The 19577-nt window shown below is 41.5% G+C and overlaps 1 protein-coding gene across 1 annotated transcript in view; it reads right to left on the bottom strand.

The window, feature by feature from the left end:
- NDST2 (N-deacetylase and N-sulfotransferase 2) overlaps positions 1 to 19577 on the bottom strand; it is a 231537-nt gene that overhangs the window by 25841 nt on the left and 186119 nt on the right. The window contains exons 8-11 of the mRNA XM_089680185.1: positions 5756 to 5938; positions 4416 to 4512; positions 4202 to 4325; positions 3948 to 4122 (exon numbers count right to left, since the gene is read on the bottom strand). Coding sequence (XP_089536311.1) covers positions 3948 to 4122; positions 4202 to 4325; positions 4416 to 4512; positions 5756 to 5938 — 579 coding nt within the window. The remainder of the gene's footprint in view (positions 1 to 3947; positions 4123 to 4201; positions 4326 to 4415; positions 4513 to 5755; positions 5939 to 19577) is intronic.

Below are 19577 nucleotides of genomic sequence, written 5' to 3'. Positions count from 1 at the left end.
TTTTTAATGAAGACTGAAATTGATATTATCAACTTTATCACACATCACATTGTCTGGTCTGAGTAGCGATATTTTCTGTAGCGCTGGTTTATCTGTACAAAAAAAAAAAAAGAAGGAGGCACACCAGCCTAGTGCATAACTGGGAGACACTTTGTTGAATAAAAATGAATGCCAATATACTCTCAAAGGAGTAGCAAAGGAGTTCATATCAATTCACATCAAACCACTGGACGTGTGTCCAGCTAGGGTGCAGCTTGCACATTTCAAGCTCTGGGCTCTGAGAAAGAGGACATCGCCCTTGAAACACTTAAGCTGCGTCCTAGGTGGTGGACAGGCATCTGGTCATTTGATGTATATGTCATTTGATGTGATGTAAGCTGAAATATATTAAATGTTTGGTTTTGGGAGTAATACAGTTTTAACTGTGCAAGTAATGCAATACAAACTATGCAGAGAACCATATGGTTACAGATCACTTTTTCACTGAAAATGGAATCTGATAATGCCAATACAGCTCTAGAAAGACTGGAGAAAACTGGAGAAATGCTGTTTCCCTGGCTATTGTAAATAAGGCAGAGATATGCAATTAATATCGCCTGACGCCTAAGACATGCAGTTCCGGGCAGCAGGCAGGGGGTTTTTGTTCACAGTTAGCTCTGCTGCGGGCAAGTAGCAGGGTTTCCTTTTTTTTTGCCTAACGGAGTATATCCAAGTGTAGCATGAACAAATCTTCAAGCCGCCCTTCCCACAACCCTCACCTCAGCATTTTCTCTCCTCTCAGTATTGAGCTCTTATCTCTCCACCATTTGTATCCCCCCTCTCTGCACACACTTGCTCACTCCGCTGCAGAAAAAACACACACGGCGGTTGGCCTCAGAAACAAGACATCACCCCAGTGCCCGGCAATGGCAATACACATTACACTGTCCTATTACTTCTCATCTACTCTGCTCACCACTCCCACACAAAGCACTGTACATTGTGATTGCTGAGCATAGAGATGGTCTTCAAGCCGCCCTTGTGTCTTGCTGAGCGTAGAGATGGTCTTCAAGCCGCCCTTGTGTCTTGCTGAGCGTAGGGATGGTCAGAGCTGTGACTGCTGAGCGTAGGGATGGTCAGAGCTGTGACTGCTGAGCGTAGGGATGGTCAGAGCTGTGACTGCTGAGCGTAGGGATGGTCAGAGCTGTGACTGCTGAGCGTAGGGATGGTCAGAGCTGTGACTGCTGAGCGTAGGGATGGTCAGAGCTGTGACTGCTGAGCGTAGGGATGGTCAGAGCTGTGACTGCTGAGCGTAGGGATGGTCAGAGCTGTGACTGCTGAGCGTAGGGATGGTCAGAGCTGTGACTGCTGAGCGTAGGGATGGTCAGAGCTGTGACTGCTGAGCGTAGGGATGGTCAGAGCTGTGACTGCTGAGCGTAGGGATGGTCAGAGCTGTGACTGCTGAGCGTAGGGATGGTCAGAGCTGTGACTGCTGAGCGTAGGGATGGTCAGAGCTGTGACTGCTGAGCGTAGGGATGGTCAGAACCTTGATTGCTGAGCGTAGGGATGGTCAGAACTGTGATTGCTGAGCGTGGGGATGTCAGAGCTGTGATGAGGAATGTGGGAATGGTCAGAGCTGTGATGAGGAGTGTGGGAATGGTCAGAGCTGTCATGCTGAGAGCGGGGATGTCAGAGATGTGATTGCTGAGTGTAGGGATGTCAGAGATGTAATTACTGAATGTAGGGATGTCACAGGGAAGGTCAAAGATGTCATGTAGCATGTAGGGATGAACAGAGCTGTCATGTAGAAATGTCAGATAGGGATGCAGAAGTCCTATCGCCCAACACGAGGACATACAGTGCTGGGCACCGGAAAGGTTTTTTTTTTTTTTTTTTTTTTACATTTTACATATACACGGCCTCATGGAATGTGTATCACTCTTTGTGCTGGGAGCACGCCACACAGCCGGTCTCATGCTAATGATCGGGACCTGGACTACGGTACTGAGTCACAAGATCGCTGTGACAGCCTCTAATTGGCTATCACAGTGATCAGTCACTGGTCCGCTTGCCCCTGTGTTTACTTCCTCTTCTGAATGAAGGGAAAGTTGCATTGTATCTTGCTTTTTGCAGGAGAGGAAGATATAAACAAACAAAAGTGTGTAAAAAAATGTAATAAAAATGTAAAATAAAGAAAAAAAAAATAAACAAAAAAAAAAAAAAACCTAAATCAAGGTTTGTCAGGGTTAGTGTTAGGGTTAAGGTAAAAGTCATGGTCAGTATATTTTAAGTAGATTTAAAATATATACATATATTTTTTAAATTGGTCGTGTCAGTGTGTTTTAGGCAGGAAAAAAAAAAAAAAGGCAAAAATCGGCACCATGGTTTCTGGGCCCCATTACAGGTACATACAACAACATACACACATCTATTTTACCCTGAGTCACTAAGTGGTTAACAGAGTGGATACCAGAGCTTGATTTGGCTGCTCAGCATGTTTGTACTGAGCACCCAAGTTTTTCTGTGTGTGAGGGTAACCTGAAGGAATAAACTAAAAAAAATCCCAGCGCCAATCAAAGAAAGTATACAATTATGCAGCTGTGCACCAGTGAAAACCACCAATAATAAACAAAAAACAGCGCAAAAATTAAATAAAAATAATCACAAATAAATAAATGTCCGTGCAAAAATATATATATAATATTTCAAACATAAGTCCTTATTTTCCCAAAAGGATTTTCAAAACAATGTTCCAAATTGCTTGAACCGCAAAAGTCGGCGTGCGTTCCAAATACCGGAAGTGACGTAGGTCTTGAAAACGCCCTGTGGGTGGGGCGAAACGCATTGACGCACTTCCGGTCTGCCGTCTTCTTGGCCTACGTCACTTCCTGTATTTGGAACGCACGCCGACTTTTGAGGTTCAAGCAGCCATTTTTGAGGTGGAAAGCTGGTCATCCTCTACAGTGATCCTTAAAGCGTGAGATCCCTATATTTACAAATTGGAAACGTGTTCCTTTGAAGCCTTTGAGGCTATTAAACAAGGCCTGTTATTTTATTGAAACATGTGAGTGTCCTTATTCTATTGATTTATATGGTATTGAGTGGCAGTATTACACTATGTAGCCTTTCTTTCCTTGCACACTATTGAGGATTCCATGGAGAAGTAGAGTGGAGTCGATTGCTGTATCTAAGCAGGGTGAATGCGATTTGAGTCCCTCCTGAGGGGCTATAGGATCCCTTATATCCTATGAGGCTTATTACTCACCTCCATCTGGTGAGTGCGGTCAATATTATATTTCACGTGGTGATTAGGTGGAAGCACATGTTGGAACATTGTTTTGAAAATCCTTCTGGGAAAATAAGGACTTATGTTTGAAATATTATATATTTTTGCACGGACATTTGTGATTTTTATTTATTTAATTTTTGCGCTGTTTTTTGTTATTTAACCTGAAGGAATAAAGTTTTTTTTTCACATTGGGGCCAACGGCTCATTTACTTGCTCAGCAGATGTGCTTCTTCTGAGCATTAAGAGAGTCCGACAATCCCCTTTCCTGATGAGCCCCCAATTAGTGCTCGTCACACTGCAAAGTCTCTCCCCTCCCTGCTAGTCCCCAGGTGCGGTGCTGGAGACAGGCAGGGAGGTGAGGAGGAGATGAGCAGCACAATTTAAAACCTTATTAAATACACTTTTGGTTAAAATTATTTTTTTTCTATCAGGACAAGAAGATTGTAATGAGGGATAAGTAGATTGGGACCCTGATTTGGTCCTTTGGACAAGTAGTTTTTAAAAAATGTCCACATCCCTGTAAGGCGATATGTGTTACAGGCACACCTTTTTAAATGATCTTGACCCTATTTTGTATTGTCCATTAGTGAAGTTTTAGCTGGCCTAGAATGTCTGAGCAGTGACATGTAATTATCAGTGCTTATGAGAATGAGAATTATGGTTTTCATTAATCACTCACCTGGTACCAAGAATAAGCACGATCAACAGGACTGATCAGGATGGCAATAATTTTGGCTCTGGGTAGGAGAGCTGCTGCCCGTTTTGGTACCACTTCTGTGTCAAAGTAATTGGCACTTTTCTCAAACATGAAATCTGTGCTGGCATTGGAAGGTATGGGAAAGAAATCCATATACCTAAGGTGACAGGAGAAACGCTTAAAATAAATGCCTACGACCTTTTACAAAAAACACAGTATATCTGTACAATAATTACCAATCAATGCCCTTGTGGTAGTTCAGTCCATTAAAAAACTGGATCTCTTCAAAGGTGACCGGGCTCTGGAAGTTGCTGGTGACAGCCGGGTGCATGGTGAGGAAGGTGTATAGTGCAGTTGTACCTGTTGGAATGGCCCAAAAATATAGCAGTGAGGAGAGGGTCAGTCATCTCCAGTCACCCTGGTACATTATATGGAAATCATAAGCTGTACCGGTTTTTTGCGGTCCAACAACAAGGAACTTGGGGAGCCTATCACAAGTCTTCTCCTTAGACCAGATGTCCTTATGTCTCTTGTCATCACAAGGGTTCTATATGGAGAAAAAAAAAAAAAAAACCTTCTAGTGAGCTTGAATCCAGACATATTACATTAAACTGCCTGTATTAACTTTTAATCAGATTTCTTATGGTTGATGATTTAGTGCATGCCTCAAATGGAGTGTTCACATGCTCAGTCCAACATGCCCATGTATGCCTTCCCCACAGGCCATCCTGACTGCCTCCTCTTCCTGCTCCCTTTCATCTCCAACTTCCTGCATCATCTAATCCAGCTAAACTTTAGTCGGGCATGGAAATTGGTAGCTTTTAAAAAAAAACGAAAGGCAAAATTTAGCTTCACTGAAACATCTAAACCCTTTAACTGAAGCTACTTAAAGCTATTGAATTGAAGCTATTAATTTCTTCCATAATGTGTTAGGAAAAGCATTATATACACCACCTGTCTGGAGTTTGCATGTTCTCCCTGTGCCTGTGTGGGTTTCCTCCGGGTACTCCGGTTTCCTCTTACACTCCAAAACACATGCTGGTAGGTGAATTAGATCCTGTCTAAATTGGCCCTAGTACGTGTCTGTATGAATAAATTTAAGTTAGGGACCTTAGATTGTACGCCCCTTGAGGGTTAGGAAGTGATGTGAATGTACAATATATATGTAAAGCGCTGCGTAAATTGATGGCGCTATATAAGAACCTGAAATAATAATAATATACACAGACATAGCCATAAAGAGCATCCCACAGAATGGAACTCTTCTGACTAGTGGTAGGAATGTCAGACAAATTGTGGTGAATGCTCTTAGGCAGAATCACAAATCATGAAAACCAAAACACTAACACAATAAAATGAATTTCAGAGGGGTGCAGAGAGCTGGCTTTTCTAATTAAAAAAAAAAAACAAAAAAAAAAAAAAAACATGCAACATCCACAGTGTCTGCTCCTAGATAGCACTTTTATTTCTGAAATTACAAAAAAAAAAATGGACGACTTTACAAGAGGAAACTATGTTTAGAACGCAAAATTTCTGGATGGCTTAAAATTCCCCTCTCCAGTCTGCTTACTTTTATATACTAAATAATAATCATCTGAAAAATAAAAATGAGGACGACTGACTGTTCAAGTTTAGCAGATCATTGCACTGTGTTCCTCTATATATAACACGGGTATTCTGTGACCTTTGGAATGCAGCTCATACAAAATCTTATGTAATCATCATGACACGCCTGAGTGTTTTGCTTTCAAGGCCGCAGGAGTGTTATATAAAGAAGTATTTGCACCTACCTGCCACAGTGGGTTTTTCTCTTGGGGGAAGATTTCAAAATACTTCTTAGCCAATTGGATAGGTGGCAGAGTCTGTAGTCTCAGGTTGGTCCAGCACTGCACAAACTTCACCAAGCTTTCAAACGTGTACAGCCCCAGGCGGTCATTGCCATAGTTCGAGAGATGTGTCATGAAGATGCTGATCTGTAACAGACACACACAGGGATTGCCATCTAGGTTAATTCTCCTAAGCATAGCACTTGGCTGTATAAACACACATCTATTATGAATGTGTCTTGCAGGGAGATAAAAGAGTATGCAGGAAAAGGTTCTGCAGGTGCTGTGGGATTTTAGAGCACGGTCCAATTTTCTGGTTAAGATTCACATTCACTTGATGTAAAGCAGTCTTTTCTTGACATTAACATGACATTACAGAGCCAGAACCATTGAATATTTCATAACCTCTCCGCTGTGCCCTGTTGAATATTTCAAAGGAGAGATGGAAACACTGCATTCTGCTCTACTTGTGCATCCCCTGCAGATCTCCAAGCCATCTCCTACTAGACCATTTGCTATAAGAAAGACATGGAACACTTGGCACCTTCTGCAATGGAAAGATTTTACTAAATGTAAATTGAGAATTCCAGCGTTTCAGTGACACTGAATACATTTATTAAGCATACAGTATGCCATCATGCAGATCTTAGGATCATCTGGGTTTTCTTTATAGGTCACCTAAATGACATTAATCAGATACTAAATTAGAAAACAGCTACATTAACCACTTGCCTACCGGGCACTTTTACCCCTGTCCAGGCAAATCTGCTTTCAGCGCTGTTGCACTTTGAATGACAATTGTGTGGTCATGCAACACTGCACCCATATTAAATTTTTATCTTTTTTCACACAAATAGAGCTTTATTTTGGTGGCATTTAATCACCACTGGGTTTTTATCTTTTGCACTATAAACAAAAAAAGACTGAACATTTTGAAAAAAAAAAAAGTTTTTCTTTGTTTCTAGGCTGCACTGCTGAGCACTGATAGGTAATGAAGAGCACTGACTGGTACAGATTAGCAGCACTGATGAGACTGCACTGATAATCAGTGCCCTAATTATCAGTGTAGATGTCTTCTTTGACAGTTGCCGATTATCGGCAGTACTGTCACAGCGTGAGGAAAGTACTGCCAATAACCAGCAAGTGTATTTACATGGTGATCAGCTGTGAGTGGACACAGCAGATCACGTGGTAAAAGTCCGTTGTGATTGGCCCTTTACCATGTCATGTGACCAGCTGTGTTCAAAGGAAGTGCGCACCGTTGGGGGCACGTTCTGAGAGGACGTCATATGACACCCTCAGAGAACTGAACTACAGCTCTTTAGCTATCATTTAGTCAAGGAGTGGTTAAAGTATATGTGAACTCAAATCTTATAAAACAAACCATTTAACATTTGTGTATACATATTAAAACACAATTCTTTCCCTTTTGTATAAGCGACCGGATTCCCTCTGTTTTCAGCTGCATAGAGGTGAGGGTGCAGAGATAGCAACACACTGGTCTTCCCAGTGAATGGCTATGCAGGAAAGAGGGGGAGCACATCTCATCATTGGAGGAGAACAAGCCGAGTTGCCAACACATCTAGAGAACGGACCACGGTGTGCTCCCGTGCATAGTGTGGTCAGTTTTTGTTAGGAAAGCAGAGAGACTGGCAGGAACACAAGGGATTTCACACAAGGGAAGCAATACGAAGAGAACAGGATACTTTTGCATACAAGTACATGGCACAGCAGTAGTTTTAGTATGGAATTGTTGGTTAAATTATTTGATCAAATAATCAGCCTATAAATTACATCAAGTGTGTAGTAGTCCCAATTCCAGGATTTGAGCTAGATATTGAAGACAAAAACATGCTCAAACTATAAAAAGCCATGATTAATAATTAACACAATGAGACCAATCAAATTTCAAGTTTTAGCGATTTCATAGTACATTTGCTTTGAGTTTCTTCTTTAGTGTTTAGAGAGAGGTTTGCCTGCCTTCAGAATGAGGTCCACTGGCCTGGTTTATACGGAAAGGTCTCCTATCACAATGATGTACAAACAGTACTTACTGATGCTAAAGACAAAATGAAAAAAAAACGTTGAGAAGTTTTTAATGAACATACAGCAGTTCTCGTAATTCTCACTAGTGACCAACGTACAGATATAGCACGTAGATCACAACCTTTTTACACATCGATACCACAATGAAGAGTGATTGAAAAAGTGTGCATGTGCACGTACCTTATCTATATCCCATCGCACACATTCCTGGAAATAGGACTCATCAATGGCAGGTGCTGTAGCGACTACCTGCTGGGACTGGAGACATCATAGGCAAATGTACACCATGTATATCCAATATGGTCCAAAGAGGTTTTTATTGCAAAATATCATATCACAAAAGAGTGCAATGTTTCGGAGCAGAGCAAGACCCGTGTGACGACACATGCCTGACGAAGGGGTCTTGCGCAGCTCTGAAACGTTGCACTCTTTTGTGATATGATATTTTGCAATAAAAACCTCTTTGGACCATACTGGAGATCCATGGTGTACTGGTGAATATGTACATTTGCATGTACACGTATGACCTTCTATACTTTAGCAGGGGTACTGCTAAATCCTAGATTGTAAGCTCCAAGGAGCAGGGCCCTTCTAACCCTCTTGTATTGAACTGTATTATTGTTGTATTGTCTTCCGTTATATTGTAAAGTGCTGAGCAAACTGTTGGCACTATAAAAAACCTGTATAATAATAATCTAGCCACCTGGGTATGTGCCTAGGTCTAGCAAGACCCAACTAAGAGCAGGGTGAGCAGTGTGATATCCCATTTGATGATGCCTGCTTAGTTCTGGGGCCAAGGTCACTAAACTACGCCAGGGGCAGCGGTGTGGGATCTGTGTGGCTAGCCTCTAGATAAGTAACAACTCAACATCAATGACCAACACAGGAGTTTTCACAGACCACCAGGTTTATATAAAAAAAAAAAAAAAAAAAAAAAAGCATTACCCCCAGACCACAAAGTTAAAAAGTGGCACTCACCAAAAACTACGAGGTTAAAAAGGGTCTCTCACCAGAGATAGCCAATATAGGGGGATACCACTGACTGCCAATGCAAGGAATAACTTACCACCCCCTAATGTAAAGCAGCACTTATCGCAAAGTGTATTTAGCTGACTATTGCATTCTGTAAGCTGTGTTGATCATTGCATAACCCCCACCACTTCACTGTACGTTACAGTACATTGCATATGCCTGACTGCTGCCCTAAAGTGTGCTGTTCATTACATACCCATTACTAGTACACCCTGTAAATTCTTCTGTAGGATTACATAGTTCTGACCTCTACCCTTTGTAAGTTGACCAGTGTGTTCTGTAGAAAGCACACCGCAGTCTTCTGGTCAAGCCCTCTCATGCGCCACAGAAATTCGAATTTCCATACTGTCTCAGGGTGCTCTAGGTATTTCATAACCCTAACACCACCTCCCTCCACCCCCCATCCTCGATCAGTAAAATCAACTACAGAAAAAGGATGGATTCACTAGGAGATTATAAAAGGTGAACATGATGGAACTCTATATTAAATTATGAATCTACTTTATGTCCTCAAACATTTTCATATTTTACAACCAATTGCAGAATATTCCAGTGTTGTAGCCACCTGACTGAAATATATAGGTCGGAGAGTACAATTAGTGCTTGCAACATTTGCAATGTGTTAACCTCCGAGAGAGTTGTCAGGGACCACTGACCTTCCACTCCAGATACCATCTTTCTCATGGATGGATAAACACTGTACTGCCTCTCAGAGTACTGGACACACTTGGTTAGCTTCACATAGAGAACAAGCAAGTAGGCCAACCTTAGTGCAAATCCTGCCTCCAATACATAAAGGCTAAAAATTAATTGTGGTTAAGTGACTGAAATGCAGAATGGCAATAGTTAGCTTATTTCCACACATACACATCTAAAAATCAACTCAATATACAGTGCATCCAGAAAGTATTCGCAGCGCTTAACTTTTGCCACATTTTGTTATGCTACAGCCTTATTCCAAAATGGATTAAATTAATTTTTTCCCTCAGCATTCTACAAACAATAGCCTATAATGATGTGAAAGAAGTTAGTTTTGAAATCTTTGCAATTTATTAAAAATAAAAAAAACCCCACATGTACATAAGTATTCACAGCCTTTGCTCAATACTTTTGAGCAAAAGTACTTCAACTTACTGTTGAAGCACCTTTAGCACCAATTACATCCTCAAATCGTTTTAGTATGATGCTACAAGCTTGGCACACCTATTTTTGGGCAATTTCTCCCATTCTTCTTTGCAGTACCTCTCTAGCTCCATCAGGTTGGATGGGAAGCGTTGGTGCACAGCCATTTTCAGATCTCTCCAGAGATGTTCAATTGGGGTTCAAGTCTGGGCTTTGGTTGGGCCACTCCAGGACATTCACAGAGTTGGTCCGTAGCCACTCCTTTGTTATGTGGGCTGCGGGCTTAGGGTCGTTGTTTTGTTGAAAGATGAACCGTTGCCCCAGTCTAAGGTCCAGAGCACTCTGGAACAGGTTTTCATCAAGGATGTCTCTGTACATTGCTGCATTCATCTTTCCTTCGATCCTGACTAGTCTCCTAGTTCCTGCCGCTGAAAAACATCCCCACAGCATGATGCTGCCACCACCATGTTTCACTGTTGGGATGGTATTGGCCAGGTGGTGAGCGGTGCATGGTTTCCTTCAGACATAACGCTTGGCATTCAGGCCAAAGAGTTCAGTCTTTGTTTCATCAGACCAGAGAGTTTTGTTTCTCATGGTCTAAGAGTCCCTCAGGTGCCTTTTGGCAAACTCCAGGCAGGCTGCCATTTGCCTTATACTGAGGAGTGACTTTCGTCTAGCCACTCTACCATACAGGCCTGATTGGTAGAGTGCTGCAGAAATGGTTGTTCTTTTGGAAGGTTCTCCTCTCTCCACAGAGAAACACTGGAGCTCTTTCGGAGTGACCATCAGGTGGTTGGTTACCTCCCTGGCTAAGGCCCTTCTTCCTCGATCGCTCATTTTGGCCGGGCGGCCAGCTCTAGGAAGATTACCGGTGGTTACAAACTTCTTCCATTTACGGATGATGGAGGCCACTGTGCTCATTGGGACCTTCAATGCTGCAGACATTTTTCTGTACCCTTCCCCAGATCTGTGCCTTGATACAATCCTGTTTCGGAGGTCTACAGACAATTGCTTGGACTTCATGGCTTGGTTTGTGCTCTGACATGCATGGTTAACTGTGGGACCTTATATAGACAGGTTTATGCCTTTCCTAATGATGTCCAATCAACTGGATTTCCTACATGTGGACTCCAACCAAGTTGTGGAAACATCTCAAGGATGATCAGTGGGAACAGGATGCACCAGAGCTCAATTTTGAGTGTCATGGCAAAGGCTGTGACTACTTATGTACATGTGTTTTTTTTTTTGTTTTGTTTTTAATCTATAAGCTGCAAAGATTTCAAAATAAACTTATTTCACTATGGGGTATTGTTTGTAGAATGTTGAGGAAAAAAGGAATTTAATCCATTTTGGAATAAGGCTGTAACATAAAACGTGGCAAAAGTTAAGCGCTGTGAATACTTTCTGCATGCACTGTATTTCCAAATGAATAAAAAACTTTCAATATGCTTCACTAACATACAATCACACAGCCTGAAGACAAAACCAAGTAAAGTGGCCACAGCAGCAAAAACAACGCATTTTCCATCACTACATGACCTACACCTACTCTGATATTTATATTCAATGAGCATGCAGAGGAAAAAAACATGGGGAAAGGAATTCAATCATAAATTCTAGTCCTGCTGAAAGGAGCAGACTTCCAAGATGCCACTGTGGCTTACTGTATTATGTCTTGTAACCAGAAGAGAAAAGTTAGACTTCTGATTGTTATGTATGAAAACAAATGTCACCCTGGACTTCCATAAGAGCTCCTAAGTGGATATACAAATATATGTTTACTTACTGTTAGCAACAAGTCTAGGAGAGAAAGTAGGATGCCAGCAGCTAGAATCTGTGTACCAAAGGTGTGAAGAGGCATCGATCAAACAAACAGCCATTACTTTCCTCTTATGCTCTTGATTACAGACTTCATTTTCACATTCTCCTGCAGTTCTCTCCAGCTTGCTCTAACTGTAGCATGAAAATGATTTTTCAGCGAGCTCCGTGGGGTCCTCGCTGGTGTATGTCTGGAAAACCACAGTAAAAACACTTGCACTCTCAAGATCCATTATGCAGTCCAAAGAACTGTACAACAGCAGAGAAGAAACAGACTGGCTTAATGGTGACATAACCGCTGGAGAGTCGCAGACTGTGTAGAACATTATTTTGTACTTTATACATGCACGGGAGAATTCTGTTACTTAAAGAAAAAAAGCTTCCAAATCATTATGTAACAGAGCTGATCTTTTTCTAGTTTTGACGATCCATTGTTCTGGAGGGGTTAAATGTTAGTCTGTGTCTCACCAAACTGAGACTATGGTACCTCCGGTAGCAGTTTTGCATTAAGCTGGCCAAACATCATACAATTTTCCTTAAGCAAAATCATAGAATATGAGGGTAAACCTACACATTTCCAATCTGTATGTAATCAGGCAGTCCCTTGTACTACATAGTCGAAGGTAAATCTAAAGAGAATTTAAGAAAATGATTTAATGTATGGCCAGCCTGAGGAGCCAAATATGAAAAGGACATGGGAATCTATGTCAATGACATTTCAATGGAACCTACAGATAATCTACACTAAACTAAGATTCTAAACTCTTATCAGGAGTTAACGGGCAGGCCTTCAAAGGTGCCCTCTATTATGCAAATACAATCACTAACCTTTATACCAATACAGCTAGGTGCCACTTTCATATGAATTATCCTGCCTCCAATCCAACGTGATCCCACCCCGGCACACCTATTGGTCTTTTTTTTATATATATCTTTTCCCCCCAGCACAGACACCTACTTTCCCAGTATCTATGTCAGCAGGGAGATGGCTCTTTGGTAAATATCATGCTCCGACAGAACGCATTCTCAGACGAAGCATGAACAAAAGCATGGCATTGTCAGGCACTGAGCACAAAAAGCGCACAATCTGTCATAAGATGCAGTCAGGGAGACAACTGGCACAGATTACTTCTATGTCCTTACCTTCATTGTGTCAGAGCTATGAGCCAACTGATATGCAGATTGGAGACTTGTATACCCAATCTCTATCTGATGGTCTAATGGTCTGATAAAAAGAACCCGATAACACAAAAAATCCTTTAAAAAAAAAAATTAAAAAACTAGCAAAAGTGTGTCCTATCCTCCCACACTTTCTGCTCCCCCCATGTTTAGACATCCTACCTGTACACGGTGTAAACCAATAAAGGCTTTAGAACTGTATGCAATATCCCCAACTTCAGCGGTTTCTGGAACATGCATACTTTTCCAGGTATTCACAGATACAGTCTTCTGCGAGCAAATCAGCACTTTGGCCCACTCCAATACGCTCTGGCATCACACTATTCCTGGGTAAGTCAGCCCATTATAGTGACAGGCAGTTATTAAAGCTGTAATATATATATATATATATATATATATATATATATATATATATATATATATATAATAAAAGTGCAGAGCTAAAAACACACAATATATTTATAAAAGTGGAAAAGTAAAGTGCACTTTTATAAATATATTGTGTGTAAAATAAAACCTAGCATCTATAAAAATTAGAGAAACAGCAAGAAACAAAGTCCGCAAGTGAAAGTGCTATTCCGTCCAATATAGTGAATCAATAATAATGTCCATGGTTATACGTCAAATTAATACAAATTATCCATCCAGCAAATCTATTCACAAAACGTCCTTATGCTGATCATGTGCAATAATTGCCAAGTGCAGATTGTGAGCGTGCGGCAGCGGTGGCGTGACGTCAGTAATGTAGGCAATATAGGGTGGAGCCTACATTGCTGACGTCACACCGCCGCTGCCGAAGGATGGAGCGGCGGCTATTTTGGCATTTTATTTTACTATACTCCACGTGGATGTTTTATGTATGCGACACATTTACTTGAATAAAATACTACACTATATTAGCATTTCTGGCTCCTGTGGTTGAGCTATCTTCCTAGGACAAGGGACTCCCCATTCCATCTATACCCGGATGAAGCAGTAGGATTAACCCCTTGGCTGCCTCTTCACCTCCAGATGTGACATGATATAATAGAAGCCTAATATTATTTATCTTCTGGTGAGTGTACATCCGTCCAAGGAGGTGGATTCCCTTTGTGATTGTTCACACTCCGCACTTTTATAAATATATTGTGTGTTCTTAGCGCTGCACTTTTATATACATATTCTTGTTGGGATTGTTAACTAAACCTTAAGTGCTAGTTGCTTCTATATATGTGTACTAGTGCTCACCTGTATACTTCGGTTATATTTATTAAAGCTGGGGTGGCTAAGATTGGTGAAAACAAAGGAGGCTTTATGTACATGTGAGAACCCAGCAAGCTTCAGGTCTGTCTAAATAGATTATATATACATAGACACACACGCACACACACTCTCTCGTTCCCAAATATAAGGCCCCTTGGTAAGCAGTGGAAACATAAATAAGAGTATCATGAACAAAGAGCGTTCAGACTGACTGAGGACAATTACTCTAGTGAAAGCGTGCTAATGATTAAGAGAACGTGGATATATGACAAGATACAGCACACATATACATCAGAGGGACATGAACTTTTAACCCGATTCCCAGCATGCTTCCTCATGTCACTGGCTGTAGTCTATTTACTTTTAAACTGAAACAGGAAGCACCACAAGACTGGGAGCAGGGCCAACTGTCACAAAAAACTCTTTTAAAACAAAATATTACCATGTAACTAGTTTATACCATATGCAAAACTAATTTAAATTGTCTTGCTTTAGGATAACAAAGAAGCTTGTAGCAGGATTTATGTTCTATATTCACAGCAAACATTATTAAACAGCATGCTATCCATTTTAGACACCATTTACTTACCTAGGCCATACATCCTAAACAGAACAGTCATCATTACTATAGTAGTACCTGTCTACTTGGGAGGAGTTATATTATCCAGGTATTTTATGGAAGGGATTGGCAAGATGGGTATCTTTGATACCTTCAGAAAGCATGGTGGTAGGCATTAAACAATAGGGTATGATAATGTAATTTAAATCGTTGTTTGAATTGGGCCTCTTTTAGATGGGGTGGATTCTGTTCCCATCAGCAGGGGAACCGCTCAGAGATCCACTTCTGATTGGAGCAGAGCGAGCGGTTGACACATCCGTGTCCACTCATTCTCTGAAGAGCAGACATGGACAGAGCCCACAATGCTCTTTGGGTGGCTGGGAGTAAACAGACTCCAATGCTCGTTTACACTCTACTACCCTCCAATTCGCCTAAATGAAAGAGGAATGGATACCCTTCCATATTTTTTTTAGCAGACCAGATAGGACCTGGAGGTAGGTGGGTATAAACGGACATAAGTCAGTCATTTGCACATTTCTTGGCTGCACCTGTTTACATACGCATGTGATTCCAGCAACAAGAATTGATTATTGCCGCAGGAACCCACTGTATGCCCTAATCGCCCTTGTGAATCCAACCCTAGTTGTACAAAGTTACACAGGAACAAAAAATGTATACATCGTTAGGGGGTTTTATTTCCCCCAAAAAATAACATCTCTTTCTAGATAGGTTGTTTCTTAAAACTGATGTAAGTCACCCTCAAAACAAGTTCTGTTAAGCTATTAAGAGAAAACTTGCTCTGTGTGGTTTGTAAGGCAGCTAGCCAACACTGCCATTTCTGGCACCGTACGAAGTCGAGGAATTGTGTCAAAGCTTAACTCTAGGCAGATATAAGGGACAAACTAAATGTAGCTCTGTAATCCCTAAAACAATATTAAATGCAGGGCTTTTTTCAGCGGGAACATGGGGGAATGCAGTTCAGGCACCTTTAGCACTGAATGTATGTAGTGGCAAGGGGGGCTGGGAAGTGCTGGAGGGTCTACTGATGCTGGGGATCCATTGTTCCTGAGGGGGAGGTGAGCGGGTCTATTGTTGCTGGGGTATCAATTGTTGATAGGGGGGATCTACTGTTTAGGGAACGTTCTAGTATTGCTGGCTGCTGGAGTGTCTATTGATGCTGGCTGGGGTCTATTGTTGCCGGAGGGGTTCTATCATTGGTGGGGGAACCTATTATTGCTGGGGGCCTGTATTGTTGCTGGGAGGGAGGGGGGGGGGGGTCTTGTGTTGTTGGGCTGAAGCAGAACCATTTTACTGCTCTTTTGTACCATTAACAAAATTACTTAGCATCACAAAATGATACTGGGTTCTGTAATTTCTAAAAGAGGCAATACTGGGAACTGGGTATACAGTGGATTCAAGGGACCTTGGTCAGAGGTGGGTAGATGGCGGAGATGAAAGGTGACTCAGAAGGGGGGAGTACCTGCACCTATTCTCTGAGAAAAAAAAAAGCCTTGCTGAAATGCATTTTTTAAACACAAACAGTGTAAGTACCTGAATATGAACTGTTATTAGCTTCTTGCACCGAATGCATAGCAGGGTTGGAGTGTGAGAATAAACAGTGAAAGAAGCCAATCAGTTCACCTGCTGACAGGAAGAGAAAGCAGAGTGACAGATAGAATGAGCTCATCACTGTGCTGCTTCTTGCATTGTCCACTAGCAGGCCAGGGTGACAAGGGCTCATAAGTAGTGGGTTGAATGACTGGCCATCAGACAGAGCATTTAACAGCAGAAAACAAAGTGGGTAAAATATTTGGATTAAAGCTGAATGACTATCAGCAGGAAAGAGTTTCGTTATTGTATCTTTTGAGAAAATAATAATTTATCTCTTATTTTTGGCTGCAGTTCTACTTTGAAAAAACAGGAAATGATCTCCAAGGACATCTTAAGATAGAAGAATTTATCAATCCAGACCCTTGTCTTTCCAGTCCTTGACAAGCCAGCGCTAATGTTCCTAAGCCCAGCTCAGACACTTTCAGCAATTTTCCATGGATAGGAGGTTGTGTGGTTGTCTGCTGTTATATATCCTATGACCAAGAGTGTGAAGTGCAGGGTCATTATATTTCATAAGTTACCTAATGAAGTAGGCTGGTGTTTTGCCATTATTATCTATAACTGTTCACCTGCAAAGCATGTGCAAAAATCATAGAGAGAACAGAAAACTAGGCCACATCTGCTTCACTGAATCTGTTTAGATATCTATGAAGATATGGTTCTCTGAATAAGACTTACAATATTCAGGCATAAACAAAGCACACACCACCAAGAATATTGCTAAAATAACATTGTACTGTTTTTAGCTGTTCAAATGACTAAAAAAGATAAATGAATAAAAGACTTTAGTCAAGTGCACAGCAAGCAGATAAGCAAAACACAACCAGTACTTTGTGATCATTTCACGAACAAACTGGCACATGTGAATGTGTTCTGCCTGAATGCAGTGCTGTAATAAGAAACCACAGGAAACAATATTCACTGTATATAGACAGACAAGTGACTGCTGATGGCTATAGGACCTGCTCATCATATCAGATCTGCTGGCACACTGTGTTCTCAGACAACAGGAATCTGCAGCACCACATTTACATATACTAAGGGCAATCAGAAGACTGGAACAGGCAGTCACACACTTTGCCACAAAATATGTCAAGCAAAGCATTTTTTTTTATCTTAAGATATAAAGTGCAGGAGCGGTTTCATATGTGGATCCCTGTATTTCCTACCCTAATCACATTTCACTTCACCAGCTGATTTATTTTAAAGCCAAGATTGTACTCCTGCACAGTACTGAACCACCAGTAGAGCTGCATAAGATGATACATCTGTTTTAGGCATTCTTAGTTACGTTGGACAAAAAAAAAATTCTAAGGGAACCACCTCCTCGGGAAATAGCTGCAGATGAATTCTAATTAACTCCACAGAATTTAAACAAAGGAAGGATAAAATTAGCTAAACACAGCTGCAAGGTTGGAATCCACAAACATTTTAATGAAAAGCAAAATACAATCTTTCAACCAAATATTTAATAGTTTAAATATTCAAAAACAAGCAATTATCAAGACCCCTACACATCGCCACACTACTAGCCAATGACAGATATTATAAGAAGTGCTCCATTTGAGGGCAGCCATGGGGTTACTATCCATATAAGAGAACCAGAGACTTTGTGTTTGACGAGGCAGGATCAAAATACCTACACAATGACACCAATAAGGCCTGAAATGATCAGAGAGTTACACATTGGAAACCTCCATGTAAACATTAACACCTATATTATTACAAAGCAGGAAACTTCCACTTTATTACTGGTAAAAACAACCAAGTTTCCCAAAAGGTTCCTTTAGTGCACCTATCCTCCCTTCAACCACGACTCATAGTATAGCTTGTATTTGTAATCCTGTTCCTCCTCACTATGCAGCATACCTGCCATCACACTGCCACTTCCCAGGAATCTTCAGACCTGTACCCCACATTTGTTGTGGCTGCAATTCATTGCAAAGAAAAACCCATCACAGGCTTACAGGCAGGCTTTCTGAGATGACTGGAGGTCACAATGGATGTACACAGATATGAACATCTTGGATTGCTGCACAGTGAATGTCTCAGGTAAGAAGGTCTGTACACGAGTATAATTCATACTGGAAGTGCTGAGGCGTGCTCTGTGATAATTATCATCCTAACACTGACGTACAAAGCCGTCCACCACACTGCCCCGAACTACATCACTGACCTAATATCCAAATACCGCCCAGCACGCACACTCCGCTCCTCACAAGACCTCCTTCTCTCTAGTTCCCTGGTCTCCTCCTCCCATGCCCGCCTCCAGGACTTCTCCAGGGTGTCACCCATCCTCTGGAACTCCCTGCCCCAACCCATCAGATTATCACCTACTCTCCTCTCCTTTAGGCGCACCCTGAAAACCCATCTCTTCAGGGAAGCCTACCCCACCCCCTGCTAACTTGCCGACCTCCTCCACTCTTCCTACCACTCCATCCCCCACCGCTATCTCCTCCTGTGCCACCATCCCCTCCCTCCTAGATTGTAAACTCGAAAGAGCAGGGCCCTCAATCCCCTCATGTTTTGCATTGTATTGGTATTGTTCTGTCACATGTTCTGTCCCCCTTTGTAATGTACAGCGCTGAGCGAACTATTGGCGCTTTATAAATACTGTATAATAATAATCCTTAAAGGGGTAGTTTTGGGCAAGGTTACAGGACACTGTGCAGACACACTGTGCTTGAGCAGGGGGCATGTAAAGAATCATTCTCTGATTGGGAGGGGGTGTGTGCCAAAGACAGACTGTTATTGATCAGGGGCTACACAATCTACCCAGTACAGGCATGTTGTGTGCGTGCAGTGTCCTGTACCTCTGAACTGCCAGGTAAAGGATGAAAACTGACCACGCTAGCACAGAACAGCCTCTATGCTTTGTGTGGTCAGTTTAAAATGAGGCAGGATCAACAAGGAATCCAGGTGGAAGAACAACATGAAAACGATAGAGACTTTGATTTATAAAATACACTATGTTAACTCACACACAGAAAAAAAAATAGGATAACACTTTAATGCATCACATTTTTCCTATATTAAATCAATTCTACCACTATACATTGTATTACATAATGAAGGACTGGTCAAGGGGGGGAAGAGGAGAAATAGTGTTTTTCAAATTACCTGTGAGAATATTCCTAGCTGTCCTCTCCTATTCAAGTCTTTAATAAAAGTGTTGGT

The sequence above is a fragment of the Staurois parvus genome, unplaced genomic scaffold (assembly GCF_062004578.1).
Source record: "Staurois parvus isolate SC_StPar_1 unplaced genomic scaffold, SC_StPar_1.0 ptg000236l, whole genome shotgun sequence".
NCBI lineage: Eukaryota > Metazoa > Chordata > Amphibia > Anura > Ranidae > Staurois > Staurois parvus.
Note: the sequence above shows the minus strand (reverse complement) of the source record. Positions and strands in the feature narration are given on the sequence as shown.